We start from the raw sequence: 14,165 nt of genomic DNA, 5'->3' as shown, positions 1-14,165 counted from the left end.
AAGTCTTTACCACTGCTGTGCCCAAGTTCTATATGCTGATGCGCCGGATCTGACCTGCTGGCTGGAGTTTGGAAGCCCCTGACCTAACCTGATGTGTCAAATAGAACTATAGGTGTGCTTTATTACAGGTAGGAGAGGGGGACAGCTGAATGGATCCAGGAAGGAATTAGGAACAGCTGAAGACCATGCGGTGCCTCAAATGTGGCACCCCCACCCCCTTACCCAGAAGTGCACCAGCCACCCCATTCCTCCTCCCATCCTGGGTTTAAAAGATAGGAGAATGGAACAGGAGAGGGTGGATTGAAAGATGGTGGATGAAGCCATGCCTACCTCCATTTTCAGCTTCATTGGGTACTTTAAAGACCTAATTTGAGGATGTAGGTCATGACCTGGCTACCCATGTTTGAATGTGTTGCTGAAATTCTGTATTACTTTTGCCTGTCCTGAAGAAATGTTGAAATTTACCAAGAATTTAGGATTGTTAGCATTTTTACCAGAGTACTAAAATAGAAAAATAATTGTCCTGCATTGTCAAATGTAAAAATTCAGGCCCTAGTTCTTAATTGACATCCTATCCTAGATGTAACTCTGTTTACTTCCCCTGACTTACTTGGAGCCCAATCCTATGCATGTCTACTCAGAAGTAAGTTCCTTTAGAGTCAATGGGGTTTACTCCCAGGAAAGTGTGGATAGGATTGGGCAGTTAATGCCCACTGCAGATATTTGTGCAGCCCATTAGTTGCTTAGCACTCCATAAAGGCTATGTTTAATCTTAATGTTTGTCTGTCTGTGTCATTTATGGAACTCTTTAAGAGTATATATATACCTCAGGGTTAAGTAACTAATATATCTTGTCGTTGCCTCCTTTAGCTATTCTGTATGAACTGCTGTACGAGAAAGTATTTGATGTTGAAGTGAGTAAAGTCTTAGAAAGACTTAACTCTCCTGATATGACCGAGGATGGTGATCAGAACAGTGATATATCTGATTCAGAGGATGAAGACTTGGAGTAAGTCTGCAATGTGTTAAAGATAAAATACATGGAGAACTTCATAGCCATCTGCAGTTATAAAAGAAATGATGAAGTAGGAAGTGAAACTTTGTGAGGAAACTTTTCCTGATCTTGAATTTAGCCACTCTTATGTTACAACTTTTAAAGATCAGAACGTTCCAAGAATGCATGTGGAAGTGGTGCTTTTTGGGGTGTTTTTTTTTTTTTAGCAGAAATACAAGAGTTGGCATAGTTTAGTGGTTAAGGTGTTAGACTTTGGAAAATAGATTTTTTTTTTAAGTTGACAGTTGAACTAGTTACACCAATCACTGTGTGTCAGCATTGTGAAGGTTGACTGGGGTGGAGTGGGGTTGGTACTAGATGGGGAAACGTGTATATAGTTTTCAGAGTTTAAAAAACAGCAACTGAATGAATAGTTCTAGTTTCTTCCAGTGGATGGATCTAAAACATATATGTTCCTTATTTCATCCTGGTGTTGTTTGAGCTGGTTAGTCCTGGCTTGATATCTTGCATGTCCATACATAATTGTTTTAAAGCATGTGCTTGATGATTTTCTTGTTTCACTATTAGGTTTTTACCAGTCTAATCTACAATTCAATCAAACCAGGGAACTTCCATTTGAGATAATTCAGTAGTCCTGAAGGTGTTGGGTCTAAGATTGAGTTAGGAATGTGAGCCTATTTGCTTTCTAATCGGTTGGAATGATGAGTGATGCAGTGTGTGTGTCATTCATTGTGTGTGTCAAAGATTCTGCTTCTCTTTTGAAACTTTTCTGTACTGTTTTACTCTTTGCAGAAGTGAAGCATCTGCTACGAGTGACATCAATGGATTGAAGCCTGTAAGCAAGAAGGTATTTTTACTTTTCTGTTTGCCAACTTCAAGAAACCAGTGGGTTCTCTGCCTGCATTTGAAATTTAGTTTCAGTCACATGAGGATGTTAATGCGGGTCTTTAGTAGTGATTTAAACTTGTCTATGAAATGTTGGAGCAAAGTGTTTTTGTATCCCATTGCAAGTAATGGGTTTTATGTTCACAGATATGTTCACAGTCTTTGGTATGCTAATCTGCAAAATTTTCTTGATCATACTCTCTGTATGCAGGGGGAGGGGAATACATCCTGCTTGTTCCATTAATTGAAATGTGGTCAGAAAAGGAACAAAATTCTGATTGCTAAGCAGTGATTCATTGTTTGTGTTCTGTGCAGTTGGGATCCTTCTATATGGTCAGCAGACCAGCGACATAATCCAGCTAGTGTTTGACTAATTTTCGTGAACCTACAAAATTCCTGAATAGTATTAAAATTTTATATTTGTAATGCTTTTATTTGGTATGGATGTTATGTTTTAAAACTTCATGTATTGCCAGTGCTGCTTCGGTGTGCTCACAGTCATGGCCATGTCGCAATACTGTGTCTGGATGTTCAGTGATTATGTTGCGTGTTATTGCTGAACTTCCAGGTTACCAAGCGCCGTGCTACACAGAGCTTGGCTTTGAGGTGCACAGCTTAGTGGGAACTCTGTTCCCAATCTACTTTAAATTGTTAATATCTGTGCAATATTGGTAACCTGTTTCTCTGGGTATCTCTTGTGTTTTATGCATAGAAACTTTTCAAGAATGGAAACCCCACCTCTACTACTTTGCCTTCTAAAGTTCTTAGGTCACTCAATCCATCAGTTTATCAAAATATTGAATATGAAGTCTGGCAACAGTCAAAGAGAGGTAAGATCCAGTGTATAAGATTAACACCCTGGAGGGACAGGGAAGAAAGTTGGGTATTTTTCTGTGTTTACGTAGCATATCATTTTTATTTATTTTTTTGTAGAGCAACAAAGGCAAGATTTTTCTATTGCTGCTGGCATGCAGTACTCGGTTGGAGACAAATGTCAAGTAGGTGGCATTGAATTTAATAATTCCACTTATCCCATGCTACTTTTCCATAGATATGCTGCCTTTTTCCTGACAGGAGCTTTAAGTATGATGGGCAGAAATTCAACAGAAAGTTTTTTTTTTCCCCTCCCAGCATGGAGATACATTAATGGAAGAAGCTGTTGAAATTTCAAGTCACAAAGCCTCTTCAGGGGAGAAGGGAGGCAACTCTCTACTTGTTCTCTGCCTTTCTTGACCTTCTCCTCCATTCTCTTGTTCACCATTTTCATTATCTGGCTATGCTTTTCTGTTCTGATTGGCTAACATGTCTTATGAGTTCACACCTCCCTCTCCTTCCTCCTGCCCCACACTCAGATTTACTTCCTCTTTAGCACGCACTATTGTCCCTGGAGTTTGGCAAGCTCAGAGCTGGCCCATAGAACTTCAACTTGCCCTTAGGTGGAGGACTGGCTGTTTAAAGGGGTGTTGGCTCCTACTGTAGGGCAGTTGCCCTGAGGACTTGCACATTCAGCTATTTGGGACACTTAGCCAGTCAGGTGGAGGTGCACAAGAACTTGTACTCAATGCAAGGCTCATTTTGCCTAGGAACTGTGCCCTACTGTGTCACAGATTGTTAAGATCATTGAGATAGTAGGATACACAAGAACAATTTAAGAACATGCATTTTGAACGCACTGGGAGCGTTAGGCCAGTGAACCAGGTGTGCATAGATGATCAGAGACCCAGGACTGTGACAAGTGGGATCATCAACTAGCAAAAAACCTTGCATAGCTTCTACCCTTAGCAAGAAAAGTACAGATCTACAAATTGCATAATTTATGTGGTTCCCAAATGTTTTGCTGGCATTCCCTTTTTACTTTGGCTTATCTTTTCCAGGTTTCATCAGAAATGTACATTGACATGGGTTACCATTATAAGATTCCATTCTCATAAATGTACTGTTGTCTTATTATAATGAACCTTTTTGGTGTCTTGCAGCACTTTGGAGTATCAATGAATGTTTTAAGAAAAACTAGACAGACTGGCCACCAGATGATGGCTATGTGTATGGTATAGCTGTGCTAACTGTTGCTTAAAGTTCTCTGCATTTTTCTTCCAGGCCAGTTAAGCATGGTAGTTTGCCCTCTTCCTTAGTGTGAATGTGTAGGGTAGTAAGCATGCTATTTGGTGTAAGGCTTCTGAATGTAGGGATAGTCAGTGATATTATCCTATGTGTTCCTAATGAAGAAAGTCCATTTAAGGGGCTTGCTTTTAAGTGAAAAGTTGTAGGAGTTGTAAATATAGTGTGACGCCTTCTCCTTCCTCTCAGTTTTTCATCAGGATCTCTCCTGCCTACTTGTGCAAAATGGTTCAAGAGGAGACTACAAATGGGCCTGCAGATATGTAGGGCATTATGATAGAAAATTTCTTGTTCTACTTAATTTAGTATATATTTTCTTTGTCTTTGCTCCGCAGGTGCGTTTAGACCACAATGGAAAGTTTTACAATGCTCACATCCAAGAAGTCCAATCAGCCAATGGACCTATTATTGTCTTTGTAGAAGAGCTTGGTGCCAAGTAAGTGAATAGTCTCATTTTCACACACAAATGTGGGGTGACATAGTAAAGAGATGACCTGTAGCTGACATGAGTATATTGGCTCCTCTGAAAATTGAGGTGTTCTGTGTGCTGTCTGGTTTTCATGAAGAGGAGTTGAGGCACTATCCTAATCTACCAATCCAAGTTAGATTCCATCTTCTGCAAAACACTTGGAAGCAAGCCTATTATAATGGGGTTACATTGTGAAGGATATACATTTTTCTTGGACAAGTATGAAAATGTACAAAGGGTAATATTAGTGTAACAAAGTTCAATGAAATGATATGTATGTTGTATGATATGTATGCCTTGTTGGCATCCTTCAGTCTTGGAAGACTATGGTATTGCGCTCTGAATGGTGGTTCTGGAACAGAGTGTCCTCTCCAGTGCGCGAAGCCTGGGTAAAGTAGATATGGAGGATAGACTGTTATCTATGCAGCAAATCCCCCCTCTCCACGTCGCTGAAATGGTCCAGTGGAAAGGCAGAAGCCAGTATGGTTGGTTCCAGCGGCGTCACGGGAATTGCCAGAACGTGACTTGTGTGCAGCCATGAACTGCCTCAGGGACTCCGGCTCCAGATTTTGCCTCAAGGTTGACTCCTGAAGCCTTTTCCGTAACTGGATGTAGCCACAAGGCAGGGGAGGTTTGGGATCTGAATTTTCCTTCTCTCAGATGAGTTGCCTTCCCAGGCTGATGAGTCCCATCTACCCGGTGTATGTATGCAGATATATATATGATATGTATGCAGACAAGCATTTGCTGGGGAATTGTACTAAAAGTACTCTTTTGCATAGCTAGAAATAGATTCTGGTTCTGTTGTGATAATCGCTGAGGAAATAAAATCCTGGCTTTGGGGGAGGCAGGATCAGTTAAGGAGTTTTTTTCCCTTGCCTTTTGCAAACACATGTGACTAAAGAAATGAGATTTGGAAGTAGTTTTGTTTGCAAATAAAATTTTGGGTTAAAGTGGAGCTGATTTAGTCTGAGAAAATGGATACAATGTATGGGCTTTACTGCTGACAGGCTGTGCTGAGGGAGAGAAAAAGCAGAGTTTTGTCAGGCACAGTAGTGTACACCACTATCTCAAGGTGACCGAAATGTGAAGGTTTGAGTGTGCCTAGATTGTCCAGAAGGCACTGCAAACCTGCAGTTCTGATTGGGCCACAGGTGACTGCTTCCAATTGGTCATTCAAAATTCCCTCCAAACGCTCTCATTGGCTTTTAACAATGAACCAGTGGTCTGCGAAAGTCTCTTTTATACTTGGTCACAGAGGCCAAGAGAGATGGAATAAAAAGAGCAGCAGAGCTAGTAAGAGAGGTTGTGTGTTAGTTTTGGTGATTGGGATTTGAGAGGTGGTGTTGGTAAGGCAGGAAATGATGATCAGGAGAGAAACTGGTGGCTGATAACCACCAAAGAAGTTGGAGGAGAGAGCTTAAGGAAGCCTTTACAGAGGCTGCTTCTAAATGAAGAACTAGGAGTTGGCTACTTGTTGGTGTCTTAGGGTGGTGATTCAGTGAAAACCTGTGTCCTGAAGCCTTTGGTGAGAGGACCTGAGGGAAGACTTCAGGAAGAAGGTTCCAGAGTTCTGAATTTTCCTGAAGTCTGACACTAGCCTGCTTTCCAGTGAAGCCCTCTAGTGTGTGACTGAGGTGTAGATAGGAAGGATATTGGCTATCCAAATTACCTAAGGAATTGAAGTAGTCACTTGTTTATTCTTAGGAGCTGGTATTAGTGTAGGCTTTATAAGTAATGGAACATCTAAGCAAATAGAGTAACAATTTTATAAATTTTGTTTTGTTCAGTTTAATATCTGGTTGTGTAATCCTTCCAGATTTACCTTGGTTACAAAGAGAGAGGTTTCTAGTCCAAGGCGATAGCAGGTGATTGGAAAAGGATTCCATAGTGGAGATGAAAGCAGAGAGACTTTTTGTAGGAATCCTTCTACTGTTACCATTAATATCCTTGCATGTGATTAAACTGGGTGGGATTTTAGAATGCCCTTATGGTATTGTGTAAAGGCCCATGCTGGGGGCTTCACAGATGAGGATGGTGCCTGACCTGGCTCTTTAATTCATCTTTACCCTCTCCACACACATCAGTGACACATGTTTGAAATGCTGCAAAGCTGGTCTTGGAGATGGGATGGGAGGTACCTGTAAAGGGGTTGGAGACAGGGACTAAATAGCAGACTTCCAGCATAATTTTATTCTTCTGTTCCCAGGTCTTGTTTATATGAAAGCATCTGTGACTATATACAGTTAGATAACAGCAGGACTATGTGTTTCATATAATGGGGTGCTTCTAGTTATGTAATTTCTTAATGCATTTCTTGTGTAAGTTACTGGGTGGTTCATTTCATTAAGGACCCTGAGAGATTGCATAACATCTCTACTAATGTGCAGCTGTGTATATCTGGTGAGAAGACTAGCTAACCAGGATTGCTACTCATAAGTACCTTGACTCCAAAAGGAGTCAGCTGACTATGCATGTACACCAGAATTTTGCAATACCTGATGATGAAAATTCACCTTTACACTTAAAGTAAGAGACTCGTTGGTTTTAATTCCTCCCTGTTTGTATTCTGTGGCTTTTCCCCCCCTTTAAACCTTCGGTATTGTTTGTAACCAAGGGATTGTATCCCCAGAACTGAATGCAGAAATAAGGTGACATTGCACTGTTGCTCATGAGGTTGTGCAGATGAATACCAAAGAAATTGCTCAACAGTGAGGAGCTCACAGCTCAGTTTGACATTTTGTGCAAGTGCAAAGCCAAGTCTGGATTTTGTTCAGATTTGTGAAAACCTTGTGCTATAATTTTCTTTATCCTAGCAGAAGGATAATTTATGGTGCAGTGCTTGGAGCTATGCAATTGAATGCTATACAAATCTAATAAATATTTTTTTTAAATGCAAGTGGTGGTAGCCAATCTGTGTGATACTGTTATGAGTTTTTCTCTCTTCCTTTCAGGCATTCTGTTCTGCTGAAGAACCTGAAGCCACTTCCACAGGGCTCTCCTATGGGAAGCTGGAACACTGTGCCAGGCAAGAAGATGAAAAGGCCTGTCTTGCATGGGCAAAATGTTCCAACTGGTAGGATTCATGTAACCCCCCTCCCCCCTTTTGAATTGTGCAATCCTTATTGCTGGGCAATGTGTCTGTAACAAAAGAAAAACGTGTTTTACAGATGCAGACTGCAGAGGGTCAAAGAATCCAAACAAACCAACAAAACCCCTGCCTCCTCGACTGCAGGGACCGAAGCAGCATCACTTGCCTGCTTCTGGAATGCAATCCCAGCAGACTTCTCCTGAGCAGAGAACTCTTGGCAGAAATCCCTCACCAGCTGTAAGGTGAATCCAGTGTCACTTCAAAGCTTGATATTTGCTCAAGAGATGATGGATTGAATCTCCTGAATTCTCATCACTTTCTAATATGCACACTTTCCTGGAGCAAACTCCACTGAACACAGCGGGATTTACTTCTGAGTAAACATACATAGGATCACACACTGTCTTTGTGTTTCTAGCCTTAAATTATCCCCAAGTACTTGGTGTTGCTCCCAGGTAATGGATTTGCTCCTTAGTTTTAGCAGAAGGCTGAATCTGGCTGCCTTAACAACTTTGTTGCTGTTTGTATTGGTGAGTTTGTTTCAGTGGTGATATTGACTGATATAATGTTGGCATATGGCTAGTGAGCCCATAACTTAGCATCTCCATATGGCTATCTTCTTGCTAGGTACTGTTGCTACTTCCCAACCATTTGACTCCTGCACCATGTTGGGAGTCCATTACCTTAGCTGTGCCTTTTTAAAAAACCAAACTGTAGTTTTGGGGAAGGGTGTATTGGATACAAAGATAGCTATCTTGTACGGTTTCAGTGGCTGAATATTATTTTTTCCCTTTGCAGAAAGGTAGATCGTGAGAGAACAGAAGACTTGGACTGTGCAAGCAGGGACTGTAACTATTTTGGCCATTCTCCAGAGGCACAGAGAGAGAAACAAGCTAGGGAAGAAACGCATTCGCTTGATGAAATTCATTTCTGGGATGAAGACGCCTTTCCTGCACTTTCTGTTTGTGTGCTGTTTTATTTAAATAATGCATTGTTTTCCTGTCAGCTATCAGTTGCTAATTCACTGCTGCTTATTGTCTCATGACTAAAGCATCTTGGAAGGCTCTGTAAATGTAGAGTACATTTATACACAGCAGGACTGTAACAGGCATGCTGGACAAAATTCCAAATGTTTCAGTGAGAACCAAAATTATGGAAATTTATCTGCAGAAATTAATATTTTTATCAAGGAGTGTGATGGGGATGGGGGAGGAGGTTGGGTTGTGGGGATAGCGGTGTTCCTTCCTTTGTTCCAGAGAGCTTTAGTCAAAGCTGCTATTTTTAATATTTTCATTGAGAAGAGGGCACTCTATTTTTAAACTGAAAAGTTGGGGTTCTCTGTGTGGAAGCTGCCAGATTTTGTCCAAATGTCGGTCATGAAACATGCAGTGAAACATGGGAACCGTTGTGTGTGCCCAAGGAGGTGTTATGTTTGTGTTTCATGAATGGCGTGCTACCCCATTCTGTTCACATGCCCTGCCACTTTGTGGTGCAATAGAGATGTCTGTTTAAAGGTGATAAGGGGGAAAAAATCCTGTTCTTAAAGTAGCTCTTTGGATCTGGGCTGCTGTGATTAGTATTATGATTGTACAGGTATTTTTCCCTTGTGACTAGATACATAAGGCACCCCCCCCCCAAAAAAAAAGCTGGGATGCAGGATCAGGATATAAGAGGAGTTGTGAATGTTTTGACAGTTTTGACACACTTTGACTAATGTTGTTCAGGTTGTACTTGCTTAAAACCCTAGTTCCCAGCAATACAAAGCAAATTAAAAGGCATACAGCCTGCATCCATGTGGCCTAATGACATTATTGCAAAAGGAAACAACTAGTTACAGCCAAACTTGGATCAGATGGCCTCCAATACATGATTGTACATGTTTTATCTCAATGCTGCCACTGCAAAAATTAAGTTTGGTAAATGGCATTTTTTCCCTGATCAGGCAGAACAGATTTTTTTCTAAAAAAGGAGGAGGGTGAATAAAGAAGCTAGATAAATATCTTGGAGGACATTGCAACAAGTAGGGACAGATCCTTCACCTGGAATCTAGTAGCATAAGATTGCAGGACTAATGTTGTGCTTGGCATTCTTAGCCTTGGTGAAGCTGTTAAGGCTTTACAGTAGGAAATGACACTTCAGGTTGGACAGAACCCAAAGCTTGACTTGTATTTAACTTGCATTTCTGATGTAGAAGAGAATCTGTAAGTAAGGCTGCAGCTGTTAGTTCAGTTACTAGCACCCATGGGACTTGCTTCTGAGTAAAACTTTAAAAATAAGACTTTTAAAAAATTCTGTGAGGAATTGGCATGTACCTAAATAAGAGCAATCGTCTCATACTAGCCGTACTCTTAAAGTAACTGAGCCTTACACCAGCAGGGTAATATATTTGAATCTTGAAACCTCATTTTAGATAGTAGCACTCTACTTTAACCTTGATGATCCGACTTTTTATGTAAAATGCTGGACTACATTTATTTTCAGTGAAACGTTTTAATTCTTTCAGAACCCATCGGTCTCTCAGGCAGCTACTCAGACCCCTGATAACTGTGGACGGAGAAAACCCCTAGTTTCTAATGGGAGAAGAAACAGCAGCCTGAAAGAAGAGAAGGAGAGAGAAAATGTGGATGCAAAGGAGGAGAAAGGTATCAGAACTGTAAACTACTTTTTGTATTTGTGGTTTAAATGGCTAACATTTTTGTAGTTTGAGGCCTTGCCTTGTGAAATAATGAAGCTGGGCAATATGAGACCAGTTGTGAAGGGGAATAGTGGGCCCTCAGTGTCCACAGGGGATCCATTCCAGGACCCCCTGCAGATATTGAAATGCATGGATAATTCTGCAGGGGAAGGCAGCACAGCAGCACAATAATGTACCTGGGGGCTATGCCCAGCTCTCTGGAAGTCACAAGAAGCCTCCCAGCATCCTCAGAAGGCATTCCCAATTTGTGCTGGCAACTTCTGACCTGGGAGAAGTTCAAGGCTCTCCAGCCGTGGGCTCTGCATGTGTAGATGCAGAGCCTATGGACAAGGAGACCCCACTATATTTAAAACACCCAAAGTTTTTCAATAAGACTCAGTTTCTTTTAAATTAACATACATTACGGTATCCTGAAACTTCAGCTGAGACTTCATTAATACTTTACTTTGCTATTGCAGAATGTAATCCCAGGCAGATCTTCCAAGTTCAGAAGCCTGAGCCAAAAATGTCTGAGGTAACTAAAAGATGTGATAAACTTCTTACTGTTTTTGAAAACAAATGCTTGTAAAGCAACCCCGATTGTCCATTTTAACTTTTAGAATAATGGGGAAGAAGTCATAGATCCAGGAGTGTCTCCTCCCTCAAATGGAGATGTGCAGTCCCAGTCTGTTGAAGAGGTGAGAGAGATTCTTATTTCCTTTATATTTTCTTACTGAAGAGGTCAGAGTTGCAGGTAGCCATTTTGTCAGAAACTTTGATTGCAGGAGGATCCAGATGCTTGCTTTGTTTGGAATGTTGAACACATTTCAGTGGGTATATGCTTTGCATGAGTCCAGTTAGAGTGAATAGGATCTGGGTGAAATATGCCTTTTATCATTTGGAAGTCCTTCTGATATTAGACCTCTTTGAACTTGATCCACTTGATTCCTGTGTGGCAATTGCAAAACTGCTTGCTGATTGGATTCAGTTGAATTCATACTGGAACGCTGACCGGAATGCTTGTTTCAAAGGCCTAAGTACCAGTACAATATAAACCGTGAGGGACGATTATTACTGTTATGCCTGGCTTAAGCACTTTCAGAAGGCTGCTGACTGGCTTTTGTTGGAAATGGGATTGTGGACTAGATGAAGCCTTGATCTTAATCCAGCAAGAGTCTTATATTGGTGTGGAGGATGGGTGGGATGCAGACTGAAAGTTCCCATCCAAAGCAGCAGTGCTGGGGTAGCCCTCATGCCTGCCTGCTGTAATTTATCATAGATCTATATTGCCCTTGGCTCAGTTGTCATGTACGTCTATTTAGAGAACTTTTATCTTGCATAGTTCATGTTCTGCATACGCTTGGTCTTGGGCCACAATCCTATGCTTGCTAACAAGAGAGTATGGCTTGTTGAACTCACATCATGAAATAACTTTGCATAAAGTTGGTTTATGAGAGACTCGGTGTTTCCAGAAGGAAGGCACAGTTGGTGTTGGCCATTGTTGAATTTTGGAAAATCCTGCTCTTAGATTTGAATTAATGCACGTCCACTAAAATTCCATGTGATCTCTTTTTGCTTTGTAGAACTTGCAAGAACACACAACAGGTGTAAATTCCACTCCACCTTCAGACTTTCCTGAGATGCATTTGCCTCCCACAGTGCCTTCTATACCAGCCATTGTGCCAGCTTGGCCCAGTGGGCCAACAACCTATGGACCAACAGGTTTGGGAAAAGAAAATCTCTTCTGGTTCAAAACTGAAGAACTGTGATGTGATTTAAGAATGTATTTCTCAAACTGACCCGAGACTGGTAGTACACTTTGCCTGTACACAGTATATGGTCTGTGGAGTGAGGTTGAGGCTGTGTGAGGTATACACTCCTGTCGTGACTTTCTAAATGTTTGGAACTAATACACCAGGATTTTTGGCCTGCAAAGAGAACCAAATGTCACTTGGTATTGTAGTTAACTTTCACCTTCCCATTGCTAATGCTGCTGCTGCTGCTGCTCCTGCCTTGGCAAGCACCTCTCTACCTTCCTGGTTTGTCAGGCTGTAAGAAAAGGTGTTTTGGTCAGTGATGTTGGATTGTATGTGGCTATGGAAGTTCTTTTGTAGGTCACTGTCACTTCTGGCTGTTGAAACCAAACATTGGGAGTTCTGAACAAAGACATTTATTTTTGGTTACGGTTCTTAGAACCACAGTGTCTTATTTTGTTGTTGTACCCCACAACTGTCATCTTTAAGTCATCTTCCTTTCACTCGGAAATCTCTCCCCTTGTAACATAGCCCAGATTTAATGCATTTCTTTCTCTTTCTTAGGTGTCCCACCCCAAATACCTGTGTCATCAGTGATGTCAACATCAATACCTGGACTAGATTCTTCTCTCTCCCAGACCCAAGTGACATCTAGTCCAGTTCCTGGCATTCCAGTATCGCTCCAAGCAGTTAACCAGCCTTTAATGCATATGCCTCAAACACTGAATCCCTACCAGGACCCTCTGTACCCTGGATTCCCGCTTAATGAGAAAGGGGAACGAGTCATCACACCGCCGTATTCTTTGTGCAGCACAGGGGAGGATCTACCAAATGGTAAGAAAGGGCATATCACTGTGAACCAGGCAGAATATGTCCTTTTTCAAGGAATATGGGTAGGCAAGAGAATAAGTATATATTAAAGCTTTAGTTAAAATCAAGAGAACAAGAGATTATTTTTATAAATGGTGACAAATGTAATTCTCCATCTCCTGTACCTCACCCAGCTTCCCTTTTTTACTTCCAAATATATTGTAGTTGGGTGATGGGATCCCAAGGAAGGCTAATTGATATACTGTACATACATGGGGGTGGGGGAGAAATGTAGTGGATAATGTAGCCGCCTTGGGTGCCCTTCGGGGAGAAAGGTGGAATATAAATCAAATAAATAAATAAATAATGTCAGACTGGAAGATCTGGATTCAAATCCCAGCTCACCTGTGAAGCACATGGTGGACTCAAGCCAGTCACTATCTGTTGGCCTGAACTACATCATAGAGAAATTTGAGAGGGGGGAGAGAAGAACCACTCTGAGCTCAATACTATAAGAATCATTAAATTGCTTTCAGTATGTTGAGCAGGTTAAGTTCTAAAGTTCTAATTTTATAATGGCAGTGAAAAATGCTTCATATTGTGGTTTTTTTCCCCTTCAGATAAAAATATTCTCAGATTTTTCTTCAACCTTGGTGTAAAGGTAAATATCCATAACTTCCACTTTATTGTAGCAGAACCAGAAACCGCAGGATTCTAAAATCTATTCTTGAACATTCTGAGCTTGGAGAAATTGACTGGCTGGGGATTTGGGGTGCGAGGGCAGTTTGCTCCCAGACCAAAAGGCTGCACTTGATGCCTCCCATTGCCTTTTAAAATTTTGGGGGGACAGTTCTTATAATGGAGTTGCATAACAAAAATGATGCAGGCACATTGTCTTACATGCAAGCACCATGCCTTACAAATAACGTTCTCTGGCTACTGTAGTGCCATCTGTTGGCTATTAATAGTAAAGCAACTTCAACAAGAAGCTCTTGGCCTTTGCTAGCTGCCCCCACCACCACTGGTCTCAACATGTATGGGAAGACTAGTGTGGTGGCTGCTATCCTTATAGGCAGCTGCTTAAATTCTCTCCTTATCTCCTGCCTATCCTTATAGGCAGTTGCTTAAATGCTCTCATTGAGTGGATGTGGCTTTCATTTAGCAAAAGATGCTGGTGTGTGTGTGTGGGGGGGGGGTTACTTAAATGGGTACACTTTTAGGAGCAGTAAGAGTTGTAATGCAGTAGAAAAATGTGACGTCCAACAGCAGAAGCTGACTAAACGTTGATAGCCAAGAACGAGAACATTAGATCTAGAATGTCTTTCAAGTACAATAATAATTACCCTAAA

The 14,165-nt window shown here is 41.3% G+C and overlaps 1 protein-coding gene across 3 annotated transcripts in view; it reads left to right on the top strand.

Annotated features, from left to right (window-relative positions):
- The window catches only part of OTUD4 (OTU deubiquitinase 4), a 34,250-nt gene that overhangs the window by 15,766 nt on the left and 4,319 nt on the right, over nt 1-14,165 (top strand). The window contains exons 7-20 of one of the 3 annotated variants that reach the window (XM_066632647.1): nt 871-1,009; nt 1,808-1,850; nt 2,613-2,730; nt 2,834-2,898; nt 4,354-4,454; nt 7,442-7,563; nt 7,658-7,820; nt 8,377-8,539; nt 10,082-10,220; nt 10,732-10,787; nt 10,873-10,950; nt 11,836-11,974; nt 12,571-12,840; nt 13,437-13,477. In XM_066632647.1, the coding sequence (XP_066488744.1) occupies nt 871-1,009; nt 1,808-1,850; nt 2,613-2,730; nt 2,834-2,898; nt 4,354-4,454; nt 7,442-7,563; nt 7,658-7,820; nt 8,377-8,539; nt 10,082-10,220; nt 10,732-10,787; nt 10,873-10,950; nt 11,836-11,974; nt 12,571-12,840; nt 13,437-13,477 (1,637 nt within the window). Of the gene's footprint in view, nt 1-870; nt 1,014-1,807; nt 1,863-2,612; nt 2,731-2,833; nt 2,899-4,353; nt 4,455-7,441; nt 7,564-7,657; nt 7,821-8,376; nt 8,540-10,081; nt 10,221-10,731; nt 10,788-10,872; nt 10,951-11,835; nt 11,975-12,570; nt 12,841-13,436; nt 13,478-14,165 lie in introns of those variants that run through there. The other 2 variants (XM_066632646.1, XM_066632648.1) reach the window with 2 other exon arrangements.

Source organism: Tiliqua scincoides, chromosome 6 (genome assembly GCF_035046505.1).
Source record: "Tiliqua scincoides isolate rTilSci1 chromosome 6, rTilSci1.hap2, whole genome shotgun sequence".
NCBI lineage: Eukaryota > Metazoa > Chordata > Lepidosauria > Squamata > Scincidae > Tiliqua > Tiliqua scincoides.
This window is presented reverse-complemented; position numbering and strand designations above follow the sequence as displayed.